Source organism: Lithobates pipiens, unplaced genomic scaffold (assembly GCF_037356315.1).
Source record: "Lithobates pipiens isolate NorthernLeopardFrog02 unplaced genomic scaffold, aLitPip1_a1.2 Scaffold_25, whole genome shotgun sequence".
In the NCBI taxonomy this organism is placed as follows: domain Eukaryota; kingdom Metazoa; phylum Chordata; class Amphibia; order Anura; family Ranidae; genus Lithobates; species Lithobates pipiens.
The window spans coordinates 93,299,698-93,315,795 of NW_027507787.1; the positions used below are offsets into that span (position 1 = coordinate 93,299,698).

Below are 16,098 nucleotides of genomic sequence, written 5' to 3' on the forward strand. Positions count from 1 at the left end.
TGATTGCTTAATTCTGAACACAGCCACATGCCCAGTTATAAGAGGGTGTGCACACTTATGCAACCACATTATTTTATTTTATTATTTTTACTTCCCCTCCTAAAAGATTTTCATTTGTTTTTCAATTGAGTTGTACAGTTTATAGGTCACGTTAAAAGGTGGAAAAAGTTCTGAAATTATTTACAGAAATTATTACAGAATCCTGACATTTTAACAGGGGTGTGTCGACTTTATATATATATATATATATATATATATATATATATATATATATATATATATATATATATATATTTTTTTTTTTTTTTAAATAAAGAATTTCCATATTTATTAATTGTTTAACTTGTACTTCAAGTCTTTATCTACTGTTTGGTGGGCACCTGCATTCTGAACACAAAGCTTTTTCAAATCTAGCTTCACTTCCAACCTAATTTAGCAATAAAAATCTGAAAGATGTTCTAACATGTTTTAATTGCTGTTGACACTCCATTTTTTATTTCACCTAAAAAATGCACATATACGAATATAGGTTTAAAGAAGGTACTATCTGCTTCCCTAAAATGAAGGAAGATGCAAACAGGAGGAGATGGAAGAAAGAGTGATATGAAATGAATGGGACATACCATACCTTTCTAACTGAGGAGGCCTGTATGTCTCATCAGTGGGGTCATCCTTGAATGGAACGTCTTCCTCACTTATTAAGATGTCTTCCTCCTGGTCTTCTGTCTCACTGAGGTAAGGAGGAAGGGACAAGGAGGTGAATAATCATGAACAAGAGGGAAGAACTGCACACTTGAAATGATTGTATAATTTTACATAAAAATAATCCAAATTCTGTGCTCATACATATCCTTCTCTAAATTTGTCCCAAAAAAAAAAAAAAAGTAAAACACAATTAAAAAGCTGCTGTGTTTGTGAATCAAATAAGTGAAAACAATGTGACAGCATTCACGCCTACACCTATGTATGTGAGCTTAGATGTACTACTACTCATACTATTCCTCCTGGCTCCTCAGCAAACTATCTATTCCCATTATCTTCTAGATCTCCAAAACTGCAGACTGCACGAGTACATATAAATGCAGTGTGATGATGTCATTGACCCCCTTCCACTTACAGTGTTTCCTCATTAGAGGCTCTCAGACCTTCTATATATGTAGAGGTCCTTATCATCTAGTAAGTCCCTGGCCACATGGGAACATGGTGAGAAGTTGCTAAGCATCAAAGACTGAACTTTTATGCTTTTTATGTATAATCACTGCATCTCTGCATGTGATATAGAGAGTCTCAGTGGATGGACTGGAATCATTTATATATACTTTTTTATTAATTTATGTCGCTATTAATTGATTGATGAATTGTAATTTTATTTATTTTAATACAAATTTTATTAGGGGAACTGACAAGGGAAGTCACGTATGTGGGAGTGAGCTCTGTTTTAATATACACACATAGCTTGTTTGCACTGCTATCATTTTGCAATGTATTCAATAAAATAATCAAAAGAGAAGTATGGCCAAAGCTTTTTTTGGTCATACTTCTCTTGTGGGTCACTGGAGTGCTCCCATGATCCAGATTTGACCAAAAATGGTCTGTAATCAGCTAAAGAGGCAGCCACTCCAGGCTCTGGAAGGATCCCAACCATACTGTTGGGATCCACCTAACTGCCTGATTGACAGCTGGAGAGCAGAAGCCAGCTGTACCCGCCTCATCTTAAGCCCGGCGCTCCAATGGCACAGTGGTGTAGTGGATAGCACTCTCGCCTAGCAGTAAAAAGGGTCGCTGGTTTGAATCTCAACCATGACACTACCTGCCTGGAGTTTACATGTTCTCCCTGTGCCTGCGTGGGTTTCCTCCAGGTACTCCGGTTTCCTCCCACACTCCAAAGACATGCAGGTAGGTTAATTGGCTTCTATCCGAAATTGGCCCTAGTATATGAATGGGAACCTTGGATTGTGGGCTCCTTGAGGGTAGGGACCGAAGGGGGGTGTGCGATGTATGTGTGGAGTGCTGCGTAAAATTGACGGCGCTATATGGGACCCCTAAATAAATAATAATATAATAGATGAGCATCTTAATGAGATGCAATGTACAGGGATAAGGACAATTGTACACATGCACCCACACTCACTCAGGTTGAACCGGATAGGCTGGTGTCTTTATTCAACCTATGTCTATGTAATGAGAGCTGTGGAGGAGAGCGGAGAGTGATGACCGACAGTCAACACTTTCTGATCTGAGCAGACCAAGAACTGAGCGATTAGTGGTAATGCGATCGCTCAATTCTCAGTTTTAGAGCTGGAGTAAAGACAGCTGCATGCACAAACAACAATTGAAATTGTGGCGCAAACAAATGCTAATGCACCATCCACATGAGTTAACCTCTACCCACTGGATAAATGTGAAGATACACTTGTGTAGCTTGGATAGTTCATAAAATGTTCATAGGCCATTCATAAGAATATCATATGTTTTACTTTTTTATTTTTTAAGGTGTTTATTTAATTTTCAGCAATACAAAGCAGAATAAACATTACAGCATCCTACATGGAGAATACAAAAGTATATAATGTGAAAATATATATATTTCCTACCCTGTAGGCCAAGATAGCCCACTGATATTATTTTGTAAACAGCGGCAATACCACCCAATCCCCCCAAAACCAAAACAGTGGCGGCAGGGGAAGGGATCTGGACAAGCCATACCAAAAAGGCTACATTTCCAATGAACTAACTAAAAACAGTAGCAAAAGACATACAAAACACATACTCACCCATTCACAACCAACTCTGTCCCACCAATATCTCAGGATGCCATGAACCTTGTCTCCACCACAGAAATAAAGCATGGAACATATCTTAGAGGACATTTTCATGTCCAATTTGTTACCCTACTCCAGGTCATTCGATCTCAGACTGATCAGAACCAATTAGAACCAATTAGAATCAATCCCGCTCAGTTCAGCTGGGAAGAAAGAACTATATGTTGTACTTTAGTATATAATTCTGAATAAAAAAATCTATTTATGTTTGATTATAAGTGTCACAGCAAGCGATTCTGAGTCGGTGGATGGTTACATGCATGGGCTGTATAAGGCTAAAAATATGTAACAACTTAATATATAAGATTTTGTTAATAAATCCTCAGAGAGACAACCCTTTTTTTATCACTGGATCTGCATGCTTACAAAACAATCTAAACCCAGCTTGCACAAAAGAAACCAGATTGCATCCAATACCCGGAGGGACAGGCTTACTTTAGGAGTTGGATTTCTCACCTCATGTCAGCTGTGTACGATGACGGTCCCTCATCTATCTCTGTAAAACACAAAACAAGAATCATGAACTCACAAGCATTCCTTCTGAGAGTAAAGTATTGTAAAGTATTGTGCATTCTGCTATAGTAGTAAAATACATTTTAAAGGAACATTCATGTCAGCGTCATATCAGCACCAGCTGTACTTTTGGCATGAATTTAAATAGGATTTTTACCTTACACCACAGCGATCTGGACCTGGTATAAGCAATATTAGGAGATCATTTGTTTATACATCATTAGTGATGGCCGAACGGTTCGCCCGGCGGTCGTTTCGCGGCGAATTTCCGACTTTCGCCGTCCGCGGGTTCGAACGCCTTTTTCCGTCGTTCGCCCCGGCGGACTTACGTGTTTAATGTATACAAGAACTTTAACCTTTCGTGACACGTTTATCATGTGTTACAGGACAACCAATTGAGACATGACAGCTCATGGACACTTGGACATTCCCCCTAACCTATAAATACACCCGATCCGGTGGCCATTTTACATTCTTTCTTCTGTCACTGTAGGGAAAGGATCCTGTGTGGAGTAGGGACAGAGAAAACGCTAGCTATTTGGTACACAAAAGTTCTTTTCAGGACTGGTATAGGTGTTAGGTCAGCAGCCTGAGTTTCTTTTGTCAGTTTAGATAAAGGGACAGAGCGCTGTATGCTGCTATTTTAGGGACAGCTCAGCCAGATTAGTCTTTCTTCATCATCATCATCATCATCATCATTAGCTGTTACTATCAGGTCCACAAAAGAGCTGTTCCAGCTAATCGTTCCAGCCTACTCTTTTTTGCCAATTTGTATAGGGACAGGCAGGAAGCAGTGTGTCAGGCAGTGAGGATAATTTTAAAGACTTGCTGTTACTATTAGTTCCACAAAGGTTCTTTTCAGGACTGGTATCAGTGGTACGGTAATAGGCTTGTACACGTATAATATTCTTTCTTCCAAATATAGAAAGAATATTATACTTGACTGCTGCCCTTCTGCTGCAGTCTGCTAATCATTCACAACTCACTTGTTCCACAAAGCTCTTTATCAGGACTGGTAACTTGGTCTGTCTAGGGTGCTACGGTACATAGGCTTGGGTGCGGTACAGTCTGCTGTTCTGTAAGGACCGCTATCGGTCCACAATACATAGGGTTGCCGTGCACTACTGCTGACCGCTGCCCTATACTGCAGCAGTCCTTCATTGGTATAGGGACTGACGTACAGTCTGCTAATCACTAACACACAACCTGCTTGGTCCACAAAAGTTCTTATAAGGACTGGTAACTTGGTATAGGGTGCTACGGTACATAGGCCTGAGTGCGTTACAGTCTGCTGTTCTGTAAGGACCGCTATCGGTCCACAATACATAGGGTTGCCGTGCACTACTGCTGACCGCTGCCCTATACTGCAGCAGTCCTTCAGCGGTATAGGGACTGACGCACAGTCTGCTAAACACTAACACACAACCTGCTTGGTCCACAAAAGTTTTTATAAGGACTGGTAACTTGGTATAGGGTGCTACGGTACATAGGCCTGAGTGCAGTACAGTCTGCTGTTCTGTAAGGACCGCTATCGGTCCACAATACATAGGGTTGCCGTGCACTACTGCTGACCGCTGCCCTATACTGCAGCAGTCCTTCATTGGTATAGGGACTGACGTACAGTCTGCTAATCACTAACACACAACCTGCTTGGTCCACAAAAGTTCTTATAAGGACTGGTAACTTGGTATAGGGTGCTACGGTACATAGGCCTGAGTGCGTTACAGTCTGCTGTTCTGTAAGGACCGCTATCGGTCCACAATACATAGGGTTGACGTGCACCACTGCTGACCGCTGCCCTATACTGCAGCAGTCCTTCATTGGTATAGGGACTGACGTACAGTCTGCTAATCACTAACACACAACCTGCTTGGTCCACAAAAGTTCTTATAAGGACTGGTAACTTGGTATAGGGTGCTACGGTACATAGGCCTGAGTGCGTTACAGTCTGCTGTTCTGTAAGGACCGCTATCGGTCCACAATACATAGGGTTGCCGTGCACTACTGCTGACCGCTGCCCTATACTGCAGCAGTCCTTCAGCGGTATAGGGACTGACGCACAGTCTGCTAAACACTAACACACAACCTGCTTGGTCCACAAAAGTTCTTATAAGGACTGGTAACTTGGTATAGGGTGCTACGGTACATAGGCCTGAGTGCAGTACAGTCTGCTGTTCTGTAAGGACCGCTATCGGTCCACAATACATAGGGTTGCCGTGCACTACTGCTGACCGCTGCCCTATACTGCAGCAGTCCTTCATTGGTATAGGGACTGACGTACAGTCTGCTAATCACTAACACACAACCTGCTTGTTCCACAAAAGTTCTTATAAGGACTGGTAACTTGGTATAGGGTGCTACGGTACATAGGCTTGAGTGCGGTACAGTCTGCTGTTCTGTAAGGACCGCTATCGGTCCACAATAGATAGGGTTGACGTGCACCACTGCTGACCGCTGCCCTATACTGCAGCAGTCCTTCAGCGGTATAGGGACTGACGTACAGTCTGCTAAACACTAATACACAACCTGCTTGGTCCACAAAAGTTCTTATAAGGACTGGTAACTTGGTATAGGGTGCTACGGTACATAGGCTTGAGTGCGGTACAGTCTGCTGTTCTGTAAGGACCGCTATCGGTCCACAATAGATAGGGTTGACGTGCACCACTGCTGACCGCTGCCCTATACTGCAGCAGTCCTTCAGCGGTATAGGGACTGACGTACAGTCTGCTAAACACTAATACACAACCTGCTTGGTCCACAAAAGTTCTTATAAGGACTGGTAACTTGGTATAGGGTGCTACGGTACATAGGCTTGAGTGCGGTACAGTCTGCTGTTCTGTAAGGACCGCTATAGGTCCACAATAGATAGGGTTGACGTGCACCACTGCTGACCGCTCACCTATACTGCAGCAGTCCTTCAGCGGTATAGGGACTAAGAGTTTTGTCACAGGGTCATTTAAAAAATGACATGCAGAGGAAGAGGCAGGCCCTTCCGCAGGGGTGGTAGGGGTAGGGCAGGAGCAACAGGCTTGAGCCAAAGTGGGAAGTTGCAGAAGGTGCGTTCAATTACTTTAAAGGATGCACCAGACTTGGTTGAGTGGCTCGCTCAGCCTTACTCTTCTGCACCCTCCTCATCCTCTCGATCTGCACCCTCTTCTTCACTCTCTGCTATGTGCACCCCCAAAGACACTACCACCAACAACACGACCACCACCACCACCACCACATACCTTCCGCTTGAGTCACTGGAATTATTTTCCGATCCATATCAAGAGGACATTTCTGATGCGCAGCCACTCTTGGTATTGGATCAGGAAGAGGAGGTAGCAACAAGCGCTACTCAGCAGTCTGACGCCAGTACCCAGATCAGCCCAAGGAGGAGGTTGGTCCCCGGTGTTGCTGCCTACTCTACTTATAGCGGTGGGGAAGGTGACGTTGATGATGACGTGTCTAGTGATGTCACGTGGGTGCCCACAAGAGAGGAAGAGGAGGGGAGTTCAGAGGGAGATATGGACCAGCAGATAGGGAGGAGAAGCAGCAATGACTTACATTGCACAGCAGGGACAAAGCAGACTGCAAATGTATCAGGAGCGAGTCATCGACCATGTACGGTCACATCTGGCGCTCCCAGGACACCGGCACATGGCTCCGCAGTGTGGGCTTTTTTTAACGTGTCCGCTGCTGACAATAGCGTTGCCATCTGCAATCTTTGCAGTCAACGCGTTAGTCGCGGTAAGCCCAATACTCACCTAGGGACGACCGCCTTAAGAAGGCACATGAGCAGCCATCACCAAGAAGGCACATGAGCAGCCATCACCGAGCCCAGTGGGAGCAACGGAACACACAAAGCCACACTGCAGGCTCTCACCGTCCAGCCTCGTCTTCTACTTCTCCTTCTCCTCTCTCCTCACAATTGTCCTCCACTCCACCTTCCATCACGCCAAGCTCACATTTTTCTGCAAAAAGGCAGGCTTCCGTGGGCCTAATGTTTGAGCGTAAAAAAATGATGACGCCGGATAACCCTCTTGCCCAACGGTTGGCGGCTGGCTTGTCAGAACTCATAGCCCGCCAACTACTGCCATATAAACTGGTGGACTCGGAGGCCTTTCGCAAATTTGTGGCCATTGGAACACCACAATGGAAGGTCCCAGGAAGGAAGTATTTCTCAGAGAAGGGCATCCCAGAGCTATATGGCCATGTTCAGCGGCAAGTGAATGTATCTCTGGCACACAGTGTCGGTGCCAAGATACATCTGACCACAGACACGTGGTCTAGCAAACACGGGCAGGGAAGGTATATCAGTTTTACTGCCCACTGGGTGAACCTTCTGACGGCCGTCAAGCATGTAACCCGTGGCACCCGTGTAGATTTGGTTTTACCGCCACGGATTGCATGCAGGCCTGACTCTTCTTCTCCTCCTCCTACTCCATCCTCCTCCCTCTCCTCCTCAGCTGCCTCCTCCTTTTCCGCTGCTAGCGTCTCTTCCACTGCACCGCCCAAGCTCCCCAGAACCTATTCCACATGCCAGGTGAGACGTTGCCATGCCGTGCTGCGTCTGTTGTGCCTGGAAGCAAAGAGCCACACTGGCCCGGCACTCCTTTCAGCTTTGCGTTCACAGGCAGATGAGTGGCTAACACCGCTCAATTTGACAGTTGGTAAAGTGGTGTGTGACAACGGTGCCAATCTGCTTAGCGCATTGAAACAGGGCAAAATCACGCACGTGCCGTGCATGGCACACGTCTTAAACTTGGTCGTGCAGCGATTCCTTGTCAAATACCCTGGGGTCCAGGACATCTTGCGGCAGGCAAGGAAAATCTCGGCCCATTTCAGAAGATCTTACACGGCCATGGCTCGCCTTGCTGACATTCAGCGGCGACACCATCTGCCGGTCAGACGTCTTATTTGCGATTGCCCGACGCGATGGAACTCAACCTTCTATATGCTTGATAGGCTGCTCCAGCAGAAACGTGCAGTTAACGTCTACCTGTATGAACTCTGCGAAAGAAACGGTTCTGGGGAGCTGGGTTTTTTTTCACCGCGCCAGTGGCTGCTCATGCGCGACACATGCAGACTTCTGCGGCCATTTGAGGAGATCACCAAACTGGTCAGTCGCAGCCATGGCGCCATCAGTGACATGGTACCTTATGCCTTCTTTCTGGAGCGTGCATTGCGTCGTGTCATTGATCAGGCTGTGGAGGAGCAGGAGCGGGAAGATGAGGAAGTCGCAATGCTGGATGAATTCCCAGGGGGGGCTACTCTATCTGAGACAAGTCAACAACAGGAGTCTGATGAGGAGTCAGAGGAGGATGGTGCCGGGGCGGATGAGCAGGAGCAAGAAGAGCATGCTTTAAACCTTTCTGGGATCCCTGTTGTGCGAGGATGGGGAGAGGAGAATGAAGAGGACGACATTATCCTGGATGATGAGCAGGAGCCAGGCCACCACACCGCTTCCACTTTAGTGCAAATGGGGGCCTTCATGCTCCAGTGTTTTAATAGGGACCCCCGTATAAAAAGCATGAGGGTCAAGGACCAGTACTGGGTGGCAACGTACTTAGACCCCCGGTACAAACACAAAATGGCGGAAATGTTACCGCCGTCGCAGAGGGCTGTCAGAATGCAGCACTTCCAGGCCTTGCTTCGAGAAATGCTGCATTCTGCTTTTGCGTGCGCTGGCAGAGGAGCAATTCCCACTCCCAGAGAAGGATTTGCGGGTACCAATCCAACAGCGCCTGCAAGAAGAGGCCGGTTTGAAGATGTGTTGGTGACTTCGGATATGAGGTCATTCTTTCAGCCGACCCATCGACAGGTGTCATCCGGATCCAGCATCAGGGAACGCCTAGACCGTCAGGTGTCCGACTACATTGGGTTAACGGCCGATGTGGACGCTCTGAGGAGTGATGAACCCCTAGACTACTGGGTGGGCAGGCTTGACCTCTGGCCAGAGCTTGCCCAATTTGCAATCGAACTGTTGGCTTGCCCCTCATCCAGTGTCCTGTCCGAAAGGACGTTCAGCGCAGCAGGGGGGATTGTGACCGATAAGCGTACTCGCCTAGCTCACCACAGTGTTAACTACCTCACATTTCTAAAAATGAATGAGGCATGGATCTCGGAGGAATTCAACACATGTGATCAGTAGACCATGTATATGTCTATAAACAATTTTTGGAATCAAGCACACAGACCTTCTTAATTCATTTGGCTCACTTCCCTGACCCAAAAAAGCACACCGTACTATATGCCCCTACCCTCCTCTTTGAAGAGGTTGAGCGGTGTCATATTTCTACTGGGGCTGCTTATTATGAGGGGTTCCCACCATCCCTGTGCTGTGCTGACTTCCTCCTGGGTGTTCTTATTATGAGGGGCTCCCACCATCCCTGTGCTGTGCTGACTTCCTCCTGGGGGTTCTTATTATGAGGGGATCACACCATCCCTGTGCTGTGCTGACTTCCTCCTGGGGCTGCTTACGGTGCTGCTGTCAGCGCTGTATGTCACGGAGCTGCTGTCAGCGCTGTATGTCACGGAGCTGCTGTCAGCGCTGTATGTCACGGAGCTGCTGTCAGCGCTGTATGTCACGGAGCTGCTGTCAGCGCTGTATGTCACGGAGCTGCTGTCAGCGCTGTATGTCACGGAGCTGCTGTCAGCGCTGTATGTCACGGAGCTGCTGTCAGCGCTGTATGTCACGGAGCTGCTGTCAGCGCTGTATGTCACGGAGCTGCTGTCAGCGCTGTATGTCACGGAGCTGCTGTCAGCGCTGTATGTCACGGAGCTGCTGTCAGCGCTGTATGTCACGGAGCTGCTGTCAGCGCTGTATGTCACGGAGCTGCTGTCAGCGCTGTATGTCACGGAGCTGCTGTCAGCGCTGTATGTCACGGAGCTGCTGTCAGCGCTGTATGTCACGGAGCTGCTGTCAGCGCTGTATGTCACGGAGCTGCTGTCAGCGCTGTATGTCACGGAGCTGCTGTCAGTGCTGTATGTCACGGAGCTGCTGTCAGCGCTGTATGTCACGGAGCTGCTGTCAGCGCTGTATGTCACGGAGCTGCTGTCAGCGCTGTATGTCACGGTGCTGCTGTCAGCGCTGTATGTCACGGAGCTGCTGTCAGCGCTGTATGTCACGGAGCTGCTGTCAGCGCTGTATGTCACGGAGCTGCTGTCAGCGCTGTATGTCACGGAGCTGCTGTCAGCGCTGTATGTCACGGAGCTGCTGTCAGCGCTGTATGTCACGGTGCTGATGTCAGCGCTGTATGTCACGGAGCTGCTGTCAGCGCTGTATGTCACGGAGCTGCTGTCAGCGCTGTATGTCACGGAGCTGCTGTCAGCGCTGTATGTCACGGAGCTGCTGTCAGCGCTGTATGTCACGGAGCTGCTGTCAGCGCTGTATGTCACGGAGCTGCTGTCAGCGCTGTATGTCACGGAGCTGCTGTCAGCGCTGTATGTCACGGAGCTGCTGTCAGCGCTGTATGTCACGGAGCTGCTGTCAGCGCTGTATGTCACGGAGCTGCTGTCAGCGCTGTATGTCACGGAGCTGCTGTCAGCGCTGTATGTCACGGAGCTGCTGTCAGCGCTGTATGTCACGGTGCTGCTGTCAGCGCTGTATGTCACGGAGCTGCTGTCAGCGCTGTATGTCACGGAGCTGCTGTCAGTGCTGTATGTCACGGAGCTGCTGTCAGCGCTGTATGTCACGGAGCTGCTGTCAGCGCTGTATGTCACGGAGCTGCTGTCAGCGCTGTATGTCACGGTGCTGCTGTCAGCGCTGTATGTCACGGAGCTGCTGTCAGCGCTGTATGTCACGGAGCTGCTGTCAGCGCTGTATGTCACGGAGCTGCTGTCAGCGCTGTATGTCACGGAGCTGCTGTCAGCGCTGTATGTCACGGAGCTGCTGTCAGCGCTGTATGTCACGGTGCTGATGTCAGCGCTGTATGTCACGGAGCTGCTGTCAGCGCTGTATGTCACGGAGCTGCTGTCAGCGCTGTATGTCACGGAGCTGCTGTCAGCGCTGTATGTCACGGAGCTGCTGTCAGCGCTGTATGTCACGGAGCTGCTGTCAGCGCTGTATGTCACGGAGCTGCTGTCAGCGCTGTATGTCACGGAGCTGCTGTCAGCGCTGTATGTCACGGTGCTGCTGTCAGCGCTGTATGTCACGGAGCTGCTGTCAGCGCTGTATGTCACGGAGCTGCTGTCAGCGCTGTATGTCACGGAGCTGCTGTCAGCGCTGTATGTCACGGAGCTGCTGTCAGCGCTGTATGTCACGGAGCTGCTGTCAGCGCTGTATGTCACGGAGCTGCTGTCAGCGCTGTATGTCACGGAGCTGCTGTCAGCGCTGTATGTCACGGTGCTGCTGTCAGCGCTGTATGTCACGGAGCTGCTGTCAGCGCTGTATGTCACGGAGCTGCTGTCAGTGCTGTATGTCACGGAGCTGCTGTCAGCGCTGTATGTCACGGAGCTGCTGTCAGCGCTGTATGTCACGGAGCTGCTGTCAGCGCTGTATGTCACGGTGCTGCTGTCAGCGCTGTATGTCACGGAGCTGCTGTCAGCGCTGTATGTCACGGAGCTGCTGTCAGCGCTGTATGTCACGGAGCTGCTGTCAGCGCTGTATGTCACGGAGCTGCTGTCAGCGCTGTATGTCACGGAGCTGCTGTCAGCGCTGTATGTCACGGTGCTGCTGTCAGCGCTGTATGTCACGGAGCTGCTGTCAGCGCTGTATGTCACGGAGCTGCTGTCAGTGCTGTATGTCACGGAGCTGCTGTCAGCGCTGTATGTCACGGAGCTGCTGTCAGCGCTGTATGTCACGGAGCTGCTGTCAGCGCTGTATGTCACGGTGCTGCTGTCAGCGCTGTATGTCACGGAGCTGCTGTCAGCGCTGTATGTCACGGAGCTGCTGTCAGCGCTGTATGTCACGGAGCTGCTGTCAGCGCTGTATGTCACGGAGCTGCTGTCAGCGCTGTATGTCACGGAGCTGCTGTCAGCGCTGTATGTCACGGTGCTGATGTCAGTGCTCTGTATTACGGTGCTGCTGTCAGTGCTCTGTATCTCCTGCACCCTCTTGTTTGCCTACCCTGGTCCCTGACCTTCCCTCTCCTCCATTGCCTTCATTAGCTCCATAGTCCTGAATTGTCAGAACAATTTCCCAAATAAAAAAAAAATGCTTGTAGTTATCGATCCCAAATTCACCTCATACATGTATTATGCTATTGTCCAGGTGGTGGGACTACGTGCTACCCCCTAATAATTACCCCGTGGCCGCAAATTCGACCTAAAGGTTTGCGAAATTCGCCTCCCATTGAAGTCAATGGAGCCCGCGGCGAACGGTCGTTTTCGCGAACGTTTGTGTCCGTTCGCGTTTCGCGTTCGCGAAACGTCCCGTCGGAAGTTCGTCCATCACTATACATCATACCTCATCACAAAAAAATAAAAATAAAAGAGAAAAAAAATTCTGGAGTTCCACAGTCCACTTTAAATGCCACGTCTATATTCCTGTTGTTTTTAATGTAGACATTGTAAATAAGCCAGTGCAATGCTCAAGGCTGGCAATGGAAATTGTGTTTCTGTCTATCCAGTTCTGAGATCTACACAGTTCTTTCACACAGTACAGTCCTGACTTTTCCACTGCCATTTAACTTTAAAGAGGTCTCCTCTCCATCCCCAATCTTTTCTCCTACTGGTTTCTCACCAAAGGGGACCCTACTTTTCATGCATTTGAAAAATATTCTATTTTTATAGTCATCTATAGAAGGATGCTGCTACCCCTAACCAGCGAGCCTGGCTGCTGCCCAGCACAAGGACACTTTAACACTGCTTGTCTATCAGAGTTCACTTGCACAGTTTAGGAGATATTCACTATATACACTGCTGCCGACGTCATCGGCGCATGTGCACTGAAGAAATAGCCCTCTGGTGCCGTTTCTTCAGAACCCGTGCCGTGACCGCACAAACCCAGAAGCAACTCTGGTGAAAGATGTCGGCCGTGGGAGCGGAGTGCGGGCGGCGCTGCAGGGCATCATTCTAAGGAAAGTATTTCATAATGAGCTAGCATGCTAGTATGCCTTTGTCTTGCAGGTTTTTTTCTGTTTGTTTTTTCTGAGGTTTACAACCTCTTTAACTGCTTCCCACCCGCTGGAAATCAAATGAAGGCTGGGTGGCGCGACTTACGTTCTGGGTGGATGCCATATGATGGCCTCCCAGAACCACCGCTCTTGTGCGCCCGCAGCGATTGGTGGTGCAGTGTGTCAGTCTGACACACCGCTACACCGATCTTGGTAAAGAGCCTCTGACGGAGGCTCTTTACCATGTGATCAGCTGTGTCCAGTCACACCTGATCATGATGTAAACAGGAAGAGCCGTTGATCGGCTTTTCCTCACTCGCTTCTGACAAATGCGAGTAGAAGAGAGCCGACCAGCAGCTCTCCTGATGGAGGGGCCGGGGCTGATTGTTTATCAGTGCAGCCCCCTCTCGGATGCCCGCCCAGGACCACCAGGGATGGCTACCACACTGGATGACCAGGTATGCCACCCTAGACCACCAGGGAAATGCCAATCAGTGCCCAGGTAGCTGCCAATCAGTGCCCAGGCAGCTACCCATCTGTGCCTATTCCCAATACCTGCCAGTGCCATTAGTGATGCTTAACAATGTCATCTATCAGTACCGCATATCAGTGCCACCCATAAGTACCCATCAGTGCAGCCTTTCAGTGCCCATTAGTGTCGCCAATTAGTGCCCACCAGCACCACCCATGAGTGCCCATCACTGCCACCTGTCAGTGCCCATCAAAGCCACCTCATTGGTGCCACCTTATCAGTGCCCATCAGTGAAGGAGAAAATTTGTTTCTGTTATAAAATTTTGTAAATAAGTAAAAGAAAAACTTTTTATATTTTTCAAAATTCTGTCTTTTTTTTTATTCGTTTAGCAAAAAATAAAAACTGCAGAGGTGATCAAATACCACCAAAAGAAAGCTCTATTTGTGGGAACAAATTGATACAAATTCTGTTTTGGGTACAGTGTAGCATGACCCCGCAATTGTCATTTAAACAGCGACGGCGCTGAAAGCTGAAAATTGGCTTGGGCAGGAAGGGATTGAGGTGGTTAAGTATGTGGACATTCCTCTAAATGATAACGCTCAGGTGTTTTATTTTCAGTGTACTGTACTGTTAATGCTACAACCTAAAATACATTTTAGGCAATTGCACACTTTCAACCATAACCCCTTGCTACCTCCTCCTGGCAGCCACTGCAGTGGGTGTCAACACCGGGGGGAGGGGTGTAAGTGCCTTTCTGATCAGGTGATCACTGTGATAGGCACATGATCAGGAGCCAGTCCTGCTGGTTCCTGACCACAGTGACCAGCAGCTCAGCCAGTGTGCTGTGAGTGCTCTTGTGACAGAACCTTGGAGCCACATTAAAGCATATGTGCAGAAGCTTGACCATAAGGCCCACCTGCCACATTTAGGCCTTACACCAATGGTTCTAAAGTCACAGCATATGCATTTATTTTATAACCTCAGCAATGCAAAAAATAGTTTTTTTTGGCATTCCAATTTATGTTATGAGTGCTGCTTATCTGTTGCCCATCTCTTTCTATACCTTTCTGGATTGAAGCCACTTCTGCTCATTTCTGTCCTTTCACTTTCTAAGCACGACAGATTCCGTTTTGCCTACAAGCAGTGAGGATATCACCTGTGGTGTGTTTCCTGCACTGACTATGCCTCCTGAAACTCTTCCTCTTCAGCACTTCTGCAGTATAGTTGGAGTTGGCTATACTTCTTTAATTTACTCCAACGGTTCCCCACATCTTTCTGTTGAAGACATCCATGGTTCTTCAGTCTCCTGGTGCATTCTGTCACGGGGGACCCAATTTCTGTAAGTGTAAAACTAAGCCTTGTACACATCTTAGCTCAGGTCCAATACACATGTCTCTGTGGTTAAAGGAAAACTCCACTTTTGTAAAAAAAAAAATGATACAGTATCTCACAAAAGTGAGTACACCCCTCACATTTTTGTAAATATTTTCTTATATCTTTTCATGTGACAACATTGAAGAAATGAAAATTGTTACAATGTAATGTAGTGAGTGTACAGCTTGTATAACAGTGTAAATTTGCTATTCCCTCAAAATAACAACACCTAGCGGGTTATTTATGAAAGGCAAATCCACTTTGCACTGCAAGTCAATTTGAAAGTGCAGTCACTCTAAATCTAACAGGAAAATCTGAATGGCACAACCATGCAAACCAATGTGATGCGTATGAATGCTGATAGGGTGGGGGGGGTCAGCCTATCAACCTCTGCAGCAATGCTGGCAGCACTCATACATCTATTTCCCAAAGACAACCTCTGCATATGAAGCTGAGCATGTGCACTCAACTTCTTTGGTTGACCATGGCGAGGCCTGTGGAACCTGTTCTCTTAAACCACTGTATGGTCTTGGCCACCGTGCTGCAGCTCAGTTTCAGGGTCTTGGCAAACTTCTTATAACTTAGGCCATCTTTATGTAGAGCAACAATTTTTTTTCAGATCCTCAGAGTTCTTTGCCATGAGGTGCCATGTTACATAGTAGGTGAGGTTGAAAAAAAAGACACAAATCCATCAAATCCAACCTATGGGTGTGATTATATGTCAGTATTACATAGTATATCCCTGTATGTTGTGGTCATTCAGGTGCTTATCTAATAGTTTTTTGAAGCCATCGATGCCCTCCTCCATCCTTGCCGCTCTTACAGTAAAGAACCCTCTGCGTAGTTTAAGGTTAAACATCTTTTCTTCTAATTTTA

General features: G+C 47.9%; 1 protein-coding gene across 2 annotated transcripts in view; it reads right to left on the reverse strand.

The window, feature by feature from the left end:
* ZFP91 (ZFP91 zinc finger protein, atypical E3 ubiquitin ligase) overlaps window positions 1-16,098 on the reverse strand; it is a 124,302-nt gene that overhangs the window by 41,931 nt on the left and 66,273 nt on the right. For both annotated transcript variants that reach the window (XM_077454705.1, XM_077454704.1), the window contains exons 4-5: window positions 3,279-3,318; window positions 629-730 (exon numbers count right to left, since the gene is read on the reverse strand). In XM_077454705.1, coding sequence (XP_077310831.1) covers window positions 629-730; window positions 3,279-3,318 — 142 coding nt within the window. The remainder of the gene's footprint in view (window positions 1-628; window positions 731-3,278; window positions 3,319-16,098) is intronic.